Raw genomic sequence first — 9817 nt, 5'->3', positions numbered from 1 at the left:
GGCGGCAGCGCGCCCACGCGGTCCGGGTCGGAGTACTTGGCCGCAGTAAGCGCGGCCCCGTCCACCATCCCCGCGACCCTCCGCTGGCGGCCGAGCATGGGCGCGCGGGCGTCGGGCGAGCCCGGGGTCGGGGCCGGGGTGCGGTTGCTGCTGCTGCTGCTGTTGCTGCTGTTGCTCGGGCTGCTGGCTCCCGGCGCCCTAGGGGCGCGGGGCCGCGGCGCCGCGGACAAGAACAGCCACCGGCGCGCGATCAACACCTTCTCGCAGAGCGTCAACAGCCTTTTTGGAGAAGACAACGTGCGCGCGGCTCAGAAGGTGGGCGGCTGCGCCTGGGTCACCTTGCGGGCCCCGGGGACCAGCCTGGATTGCTCGTGGCCTTGGCGATCGGGGACCCAGCGTGGGGATGATCCGGGCCTGCTGCGCCCCGGCCTGCAGCGGCGTCCCTGGGCGCCCGCGCGTCCCCTTGGACCTTGGCCCGGGCTGCGTGACGCCCGCGCGCCCCATTCATCCTCCACGTCTCAATGGGCGCCCACTGTGAGCCAGGCACGGGGGGACTCCGGTGACTCCAAGGCCTTCTCTGCCTCGGAGATGTCTGGGGTGATGGGGTTTTGGCCACCTGAGCACCTACTGTGGGAGCGGGGGACCTTCGCTTGCAGCTTTTGGTTTACTTTGGGAACTGGGGTCTCCTCGAACTGGGATGAGCCCCAGCATGAGCGCGGGGCGCTCACCCTACTCCCTCCTTGGCACCTGACTTGGGTGCACCATGCTGGAGAAACGGGAAGTCAAAGGGGACAGTTGCACGGGGTTCCCTTCTTGATCTCTGGCCCCAGGGTTGTGGAGTCCAGAGAACTTTGGGTTCAAGTTGGGGCTCTTCTTATAAGCTGGATGGGGTTAGGCCTGTGGCTTCACTTTGTGGGTGCATGCGTGCGTGTGTGTGTGTGTGTGTGTGCGCGCGCGCGCGCGTGCGCTTGGGTGTGGAGAGCAGAGGTCAACCTTGGGTGTCTTTCCTAAGGAGCCATCCACTTTGGCTTTTGAGACATCTGTTAGTGGGTGGGCCAGTGGAGCCCCAAGGATCCTCCCTGTCCTTATCGCCCCAGTACTGGAATCGCAAGCAGGTGCCACCCTGCCCTGTTTTTTTATGTAGGTTCTAGAGATTGAATTCAGGTCCTCATGCTAGTACAGCAAGCACTTCACAGACTGAGTCATCTTCCCCAGCCCCAGTGGCTTCACTTTTTATAAGATTTTGAAAATTACATTTATTTATTGTGTGTCTGTGCTTGTGTGTGCACATGTATGGAAGTCAGAGGACAGCTTTAAGTTCTCTTGTTCCACCCTGTGGGTTTAGGGAATCGAATTCACGTCATTAGGCCTGGTGGCACCTGCTGAACCATCTTGCCTGCCCCTGGTTTTACTTCCTTTAGCCTTAATTTCTCTGTTAAATGTGAATGGTAACAGTAGTCCCTTGGGTATGGGATTGTGATGCAGTAGATACCTTCCTGAACCACATCATGGCCTGTGAATGCCAGCTCTTCATGTTTCCTGACCATGGGACAAATTGATATTGTTTAGCCCTGATGGAGGGATTTTTTCTTTCTTTTTTTTTTTTTTTAATCGGAAAACAGGCTTCAGGGAATCCAGGGAAACCAGTGGGAGCCACATAACGCTGGGGTCTTTGTTGTTTCTATTCCTTATGGAGGAAAGGGGAGAAAGGGGTGAGGGCAGAAGGGAACTGTAATCTTTTGAGATAGGGTCTCCCTGTAGCCCCAGCTGTACTGGAACTCACTGTGTAGACCAGGCTGGCCTTGAACTCACAGAGATCCACCTGCCTCTGCCTCTGAGTGCTGGGATTAAAGGCATGTGCCAACATGCCTGGCCCCTGCTGGAGGAATTTTGATTGTTTTTTTTTCTTTTTAAGTTAATTGGATTTTGACATGGAAGGGAAAAGACAATTAAGAGCCCAAATCAGGAGGCTGGAGAGATGGTGCCAGGAACTGTCCCTAAGTCCAGTCTGGGGGGAATCCTACGCTGTCTTGACTTCCACAGGCATTGCACAACACAGGTGCACTTACACATAAAATAAACATAATAAATACCAAAAAATATATAAAAGAACCAAATCAGGCCTGGCATAGTGGCACTTGCCTTTGATTCCAGCTGGGGAGGCAAAGGCAGCGGATATCTGTGAGATTGAGGCTAGCCTGGTCTACATAGTGAGTTCAGGTGGGCTGGGGCTAGGGAGACCCAGTCAAAAAAGGAAAAAAAAACCAAACAGATGGCTCAGTAGTTAAGAGCACTGGCTGCTGTGTTCTGGCAGAGGATCCAGGTTCAGCTCTCAGCACTCAAGTGGCAGTTCACAACTACTTGTAACTCCAGTTCTAGGGGATCCCATTTCCTCTTCTGTCCTCCACCAGGCATGCATGTGGTATACATACATACATGGAGAGAGAGAAACAGGGTCTCACTATGTAGCCTTGGCTGACCTTGTACTCACCCTGTAGTCTAGGCTGGCATTGAACTCAGAGATCCACCTGCTTCTTCCTCTCCAGTGCTGGGATTAAAGGCTCAAAACATTACATCAGGTTTGACTTGGCATTCTTAGTCAATGTAATGAGAGATTAATGTGTTAGGAAAGAGACTTTTGCTTCCTCTCCCCTACTCATGGGATAGCTCTTTAGAATTTCTTTGTTTATTGCAAGCGTGTGTGCATGGACTCCAGTGCGCATGTAGAGGTCAGAGTAGGACCTGCAGGAGGGAGTTCTTTCACCATGTGAATCCTGGGGATTGAACTCAGGTCTTCAGGCTTTGCAGCAAGCTCTTCTAATTGTCTGAATCTGCTCACTGGCTCTCATGACTGCTCTTTTGTAGAGCTTGTGGGCCAGTGATGTCCTATAGTGGGAAAATGTAGTCTGGGGTGAGAACTCTTTGATGGTGGCCAAGGATAAAGTATGGCTGAAACCCTGGGCAATAGGTCTGCCTGGGCATTCCCTTGGGGGAGCCTGGAACCCTTTTGCTTCTCCTTTGCCTCAGCCCTTGGAAGGCAGTGGCCATTTGTTTTAGGCCAAAATGAAGTTTATCTTTTGTGGGTATGGGAGGCACTGGGAACCCCTTGTCCCAGCTTACCAGTCCATGTGAGAGTCTAAGATTAGTGAATATGAAGTATAGAATTGATTTCTAAGAGGTTGTTTTTTCCTGTTTTAATTTTTTATTTATTTACTTTTATTCTTTTATTTGCATGTTTGTCTGCGTGTGGGAACACATGTGTGGAGGTCAGAGGAGAACTTGCAGAAGTCATTTCTCTCCTATCATGTGGGTCCTGGGGGTCTGGAAGTCAGAGCTTGGTGGCTAGCACCTTTCCTTACCCACCAAAGCCATCTCGCTGACCCTCTTTCTTTCGTTCTTTTTTTGAGACAAAGTCTCACTATGTACCCTGGCCCTCTTTGTTAATTTTAATGAAAGGAAAAGTCTGCTAGCAAGTGTAGTTTTCAGTTGGCCTGGGTTTACCAAATAGACATGACTTGTCTGAAATAAAATAAAGTGTGGTGTGGGTTCGAAGTGCTCTACCACAGTAGCGCTGTGGTCTGGGGTCTTGGCTTTGACTACTGCTCTATGTCTCATTTGGGGAGAAGAGAGAAATTGCAGAATTGAATGTGACTGGGTTGTAGATACCAGGCACTGAATGCTAGCTTAGTGGTGGGAAATATTTACATATGAAAGGGCTTTGTTTAGTAGAGTGATATACTCTTTTCATTCATTTGAGAATTATTGCTGACAGTGGGGCTCCTGTGGTAGCATGAGTGCTTAGCATGCACAAGGTTGTGAATTCAATCAGCTGCCTCCAAAACTGATATGTAAAAATCTTTAAGCAATCTTTAAGTATTTATAGTAGCCCTTTTCAGGGTAGTCAGAAAGGGAACTGAAGAGCTGGCCTAGCCTTTAAGAGCTCTTGCAGAGGACCTGAGTTTAGTTCCCTTCACCTGTGTCCTGTGTCCGGTGCTCACAGCTTCTGGAAACTCCAGCTCCTTGGGATCGGACACCCTCTTCTAGCCTCCAGAAGCAATGTGGACATACCCACACATACACATATGCATACTCGTAATTAAAAATAAAAATAAGCCCAGCATGGTGGCACATACCTTTAATCCCAGCACCAGGCAGAGGCAGGCATATCTCTGTGAGTTCGACGACAGCCTGGTATATATACTTAAGTTCCAGATCAACCAGGCCTGCATAGTGAGCGCCTGTCTCGAAAAGCAAAAAATTCAATCAGAAGGCAGAGGCAGGCAGCTCTCTGTGAGATCCAGATCCAGGCCAGCCTGGTCTACATTGTCAGTTCTAGTTGGGCTGGGACTAGGAGACCTGTCAAAAAGAAAAAAAAAAAAAAAGCAAAAATCTTTTTCATAAAAATAAAAAAGCCAGAAAGTGGAATAGGCATGAGCTGATGAACGGATGACCCAATGTGCTTCATCCATAGAACAGAACTCCATTCAGTTCTAAAATGGGTTGGAGCACTGACAAAATGGAGGAAACTTGAACATGGGGAAAGAAGTCAATCAGACTCAAAGGGCCATGAAGTGTCTGATTCCCTTTATGTGATTTATCTGGAAGAGGAAACTCCACAGAGGCAGAGAGACTAGTGAGTGTCCCAGCTGGGACAGGGGACAGCAGTTTATTGCTTTATTGATAATAAGTTTCCTCTTGGGCTGACAAAAAAGTCCACAGCTAGTTAGAGGTGGTGGGTATGGGACATGTTGAACATGCTCAGTACCACCAAACTGTGCGTGTAAAAATGGTGAAATGTGCGTATCTGTGTATTTTGCCATGATTTAAAAAATTTAGGGGCTGTGGATATGGCTTAGTTGGCAGAGTGCTTGCCTATCATAGATGAAGTCCTGGGTTTGATCCCCAGCATGGCATAAACTGGGTGTGGTGACTTGTGCCTGAAATCTCATCGTGAGGAAGATCGGGGCAAGGAGGGTCAGAAGTTCAAGGCCAGCCTCAGCTACAAATGGAGTTCAAGGCTAGCCTGGAATACATGAAACTCTGTCTCAAATTTTTAAAGAAGATTTATTTATTTGTTTATTTACTGTATGTATGTGTGCCTAGGTGAGTTTATGTGCACCACGTGTGCAGGTGCCCCGCAGATATCAAAAGGCATCAGATCCCTTGGAACTGGTGTAGCTGGCTTGATATGGGTGCTGGGAACCAAACCTGTGTCCTCTGTAAGAATAATAAGTTCTCTTAACTGCTGAACCATCTCTCCAGCACCTCACATAAAGTTATTATTTTTTTTTTTTCAAACATTGGGGTTAGGGGGATGGCTTAGCAGGTAAGAACATGTGCTGAGGAAGCATGATGACCTGAGTTCATATCTCTGGCATCCACCTAAAAAGCTGGATATGGCTATCTACACGTGTGTGCCTGTAACCCTGGTGCTATGGAGCATGGAGACAGGAGGATAGTTGGATTTGCTGACTGCCAACCTAGCTCAAGCCCAGTCATAGACTCTGTCTCAAGGGAATGATGTGGGGAGTGATAAAGCAACACACTCAGTGCACTCTTCCCTGTGCATCAAAGGCCTGTGTGCCCTAGCACGTACACCACTCCCATACACACACATATACACCATACACACATTCACAAACACACTTTAAAAAAAGCAACTGGGCACACACCTGTGACCTGTGACCTGTGATCTCTGGAGGCTGAGGGTAGAGTTCAGGGTTAGCCTGGCTACATAGCAAGACCCTGTCTCAAAGAAAGCAAAATAAAAGAAAATGAAACGAAAATTGAGCACCACATTCTACGTGAAGTACAAGTTTGGGGAGCTTTATGGGTGGTGGAGGCCCTGAAGAAGTTCAAAGTAGATAAGATTATTTTGCAGTGGTAGAACTGTTAGGGAAGTAAACCAGGGTGATGAAATAGTCTTGGTAGGTAAAGTTTTCTTTTCTCTTTCTCCCTCTCTTCTTGTGAGGTAAGGTCTCATGTAGCTTATGTAGTTGGCCCCAAACTCCCTATATAACTGAGTCTGGCCTTGAACTGTTTTATAAAAAAATTATTTTTATGTGTATGAACATATGTAAGTGCACTCATGTGTGCAGTGCCTGACGAGGCCAGAAGATGGCATTGGATACCCTGGAAGTGGAGTTACAGATGGTTGTCAGCCCCCATGGGGTGTTGGGAACCAAACTAACGTAGGTCTTTTGCAAGAGCAGCCAATACCCTTACTTAACTGCTGAGCCATCTCTCTAGAATCTGACCTTGAACTTTTTTTTTTTTTTTTGAGATGGGGTTTCCTGTAGCCCCAGATAGCCCAGAACTTGCTGTGTAGACCAGGCTGGCCTTGAAGGCTGGGATTAAAGGTGAGAGCCACCACACCTAGCCTTGACCTTGAACTCTTGATCCTACTGATCCTCCCACCTCTAGAGTGCAGGGAGTACTGTTGTATACCACCATGCTTAGCTTGTGGGTAAGTTTTGTTTAGGCTTTCTGTCTGTGGGCTGTGCTGAGACAGGTTCTGTTACTGTTCTTGTTTATAGTTGTAGACTCGAAGGCAGAGAGGCTGTCTCTTGCACACACTCCAATTGATTAGTGGTGGGCAGCTAGTTGTGCCCTCTGCATGGCAGAAAGAGATGAACCAAGCAGCAAAACAACCTGGCCCTGAATCGTGGTGTGTGTGTGTGTGTGTGTGTGTGTGTGTGTGTACGTGTACATGTACGTGTATGTACATGTACTTCTATGCAGAAGTTCTGCTGTGTGAATGATCTGGTGTGAGCTGTGGCAGGGTCAGCAGGAGAGACAGCCAGCTCACAATGGGACCTGGTTTTACCTAACTAGACAGGGTGATGCCAGAGTCAGCCAGGAGGAATGAGATGGCTTGTGGAGGTAGAAGAGGCAGGGGTCTAGGTGTCCTGCTTGGAGGAAGTATCATGGTTCTGTCTAGGAAGGTGGGTTGGTAGCTTTTGGCTGAGATGTTAGAGAGAGGGTCACAGGTAGGTAGAATTTGCTGTCTGTCTGGGTCTTGGATGCACAGGGGCAAAGCTCAGCTGGACCGATCAGGTGGGAACACGGGAAATGCCAAGCTGACAGAGGTCTGTGTTCTTTCCCTTGTTGCATAGTCAGGTTGTGTGGACAACAACTTCAGTATCAACATTTTAAAATCTGCTCCCTGGGGCTGGGAAGATAGCTTAGTCCACAAAGTGCTTGCTGTGTAGCATGAGGATGTGTGTTCAGTCAATAGAATCCATATAAAACCTGGACACAGTTGTGTGCACCCAAAAGTAACAGTTGTGGGGAAACAACCAGGCAGATCCCTGGGGTTTACAGCTAGCCTAGCTGAATTGGCGAGCTCAAGGTCCCAGTGAGAGACTCTGTCTCAAAAAAAAGCAAAGTAGAGTCTGATCCTTTTGAAGCTGCTGCTGCCTCTGCAGCTGCCCAGTCAGGTCTTGGTGTGCAAAGAAGAGCATCTGTTCAAGAAGCTCTGCTCTGAGGGCAAGAAGATCTGAAAGAAATAATCAGACCACGTCCTGTTGGTAGCAGAAAATGCTCCCAAAGCTTGGATTGGAGACCTGGACAAAAAGAAATACCTGGTGCCTTCTGATCTCACAGTTGGTCAATTCTGCTTCTTGATCCGGAAGCGAATTCATCTCTGAGCTGAGAGTGCCTTGTTTTTCTTTGTCAACAATGTCATTCCACCCACCAGTGCCTCGATGGGCCAGCTGTACCAGGAACTCCATGAGGAAGACTTTCTATACATTATCCACAGGGATGAATGTGTCTATGGTCTGTGAAACTGCTGTCCCTGAGGTGGGGGTTCCATTCTACTAAGAGAGGCGCTCCTTCCTCGACCTCCTCCTCCTTTAGGCTCAAACACCATCTCCCCTCTTCAGGACTTGCACTTAATGTTTGAGGCTGCCTCTCTGGCCCCTTTTAGCAAGAGGGAGATGTGGCCTCTTGTCTCTTTCCCCCCCTTTACCCTCCATTCTCTCTGCTTTAGACTTCTTTATTTTTTTTTAATATTTATTATTTTTATTTCATATGTATGAGTATATTATTGCCTGCATGTATGTGAGTGCACCTGTGTCATGCAATATCATGGAGGTCAGAAGAGAGCTTCGGATTCCCCTGGAAATGGAGTTAAGGATGGTTCGAGGCCGCCATGTGGGTGCTGGGAATCAAACCTGGGTCCTCAGCAAGAGCAGTCAGTGCTCTTAACTGCTGAGCCATCTCTCCAGCCCTGCTTTAGACTTCTTGATTGTCAGTCTCTGTCACATCTGATGATTGCCTTGGGGTTCAGAACCCCAACAATCCTTTTCTTTCACTACCTTCTTTTTGGATGGTAAATGGAAGGGACTGAAATTGTGGAGCAAAGTAGGAGACACATTAATAAAGAGGAACCACTAAGCTGGGAGGTAAAAAAAGGCCAAGTAGTAGCTGGGTATGATGCCACGTGCTCTTAATGCCAGTACTTGGGAAGTAGGGGAAGGTAGATTTCTGTGAAATTGAAGCCATGTCTACTACATAGTGAGTTCTAGGCCAACTGGGGCTATAGGGAAACTGTCTCAAAACACCAAAAAAGTGTCTGGAGAGATGGCTCAGCAGTTAAGAGCACTGATTGCTTTTGCAGAGCACCCAGGTTTGAATCCCAGCACCCACATGGTAGCTAACAACCATCTGTAACTTCAGTTTCAGAGTATCTGACTCCCTCATCTGAACTCCTTGGACATTGCAGGACATGGATGCATTTATATACCTGCAGGCAGGGGCTGGAGAGATGGCGCAGTGGTTAAGAGCACTGACTGCTCTTGCAGAGGACCCAGGTTCAATTCCCAGCATCCACATGGCGACCACGAACTGGCCTTAACTCCAGTTCCAGGGAAATCTGAAGCCCTCTTCAGACCTCCGTGGTGTTGCATGACATGGGTGCACTCACATAAATACAGGCAATACACTCATATACATAAATAAAAATAATAAAATATTATATACTTGCAGGAAGTACACTCATATACATAAAATAAAAATAATAAAATGTTTTTTAAAACAAAAAACAAGAAAAGGAAGCTGGGCGTGGTGGCGCACACCTTTAATCCCAGCACTATGGAGGCAGAGGCAGGTGGATTTCTGTGAGCTCAAGCCCAGCCTGATCTACAGCAAGTTCCAGGCCAGCTGGAGCTACGAGGGAGAGACCCTGTCTCAAAAAAACAAAACAAAACAAAAAAAAAAGTTCAAGGCCAGATACTGGAGAGATGGCACAACAGTTTTTTAAAAAAAAAGCAAAGTAAGGCTATCTCCATACACACTCATGCACACCTACACATATAGTAAATAAGTAAACAATATAAAATTAAAAACAAAAATAAACACAAGGAAGATAGGGCCTGAGGAGTGACATCTGAGGTTGGCCTTTGTATTCCAAGCATGTATACATACATGCACACCCATGAACATGTGCACGCACACAGTCTGCTTCCCCGCCCCCTTCCAGAAGCAGCCAAACACTAATCATATAGATATATAGATTGTTTCCCCAGTGTTGGGTTTTATTTTGAATTATACACGTCGTTTGCACCTTTTGTTAACACATACAATTTGGAAATAGACTGCATCAACACATAAAGCTTTCCTGTGTGCTGCATAAGCTTTAGTTGTCAGCTTGACACACCTGGGAAGAGGGCGTCTCAAATGGTGATTTCCTCTATCAGATTGGCCTGTAGCCATATCTATAAGGCATTTTCTTGATTGTTGCGTGATGTGGGAGGGGGAGCAAGCTAGTAAGCAGCACTCCTCCATGGTCTGTGCTTCAACTCCTGCCTCCAGG

The 9817-nt window shown here is 47.7% G+C and overlaps 1 protein-coding gene and 1 pseudogene across 1 annotated transcript in view; both read left to right on the top strand.

The window, feature by feature from the left end:
- The first annotated feature begins 6 nt into the window (after window positions 1-6).
- The window catches only part of Bri3bp (BRI3 binding protein), a 30835-nt gene continuing 21024 nt past the window's right edge, over window positions 7-9817 (top strand). Inside the window, exon 1 of the mRNA XM_008839242.3 lies at window positions 7-315. Coding sequence (XP_008837464.1) covers window positions 97-315 — 219 coding nt within the window. The 5' untranslated portion in view covers window positions 7-96. The remainder of the gene's footprint in view (window positions 316-9817) is intronic.
- LOC103739089 lies at window positions 404-7958 on the top strand (annotated as a pseudogene).

The sequence above is a fragment of the Nannospalax galili genome, unplaced genomic scaffold, assembly GCF_000622305.1.
Source record: "Nannospalax galili isolate Female #2095 unplaced genomic scaffold, S.galili_v1.0 scaffold218, whole genome shotgun sequence".
NCBI lineage: Eukaryota > Metazoa > Chordata > Mammalia > Rodentia > Spalacidae > Nannospalax > Nannospalax galili.
The sequence above is the reverse complement of the archived record's forward strand: the minus strand, read 5'-3'. Positions and strand labels throughout refer to the sequence as shown.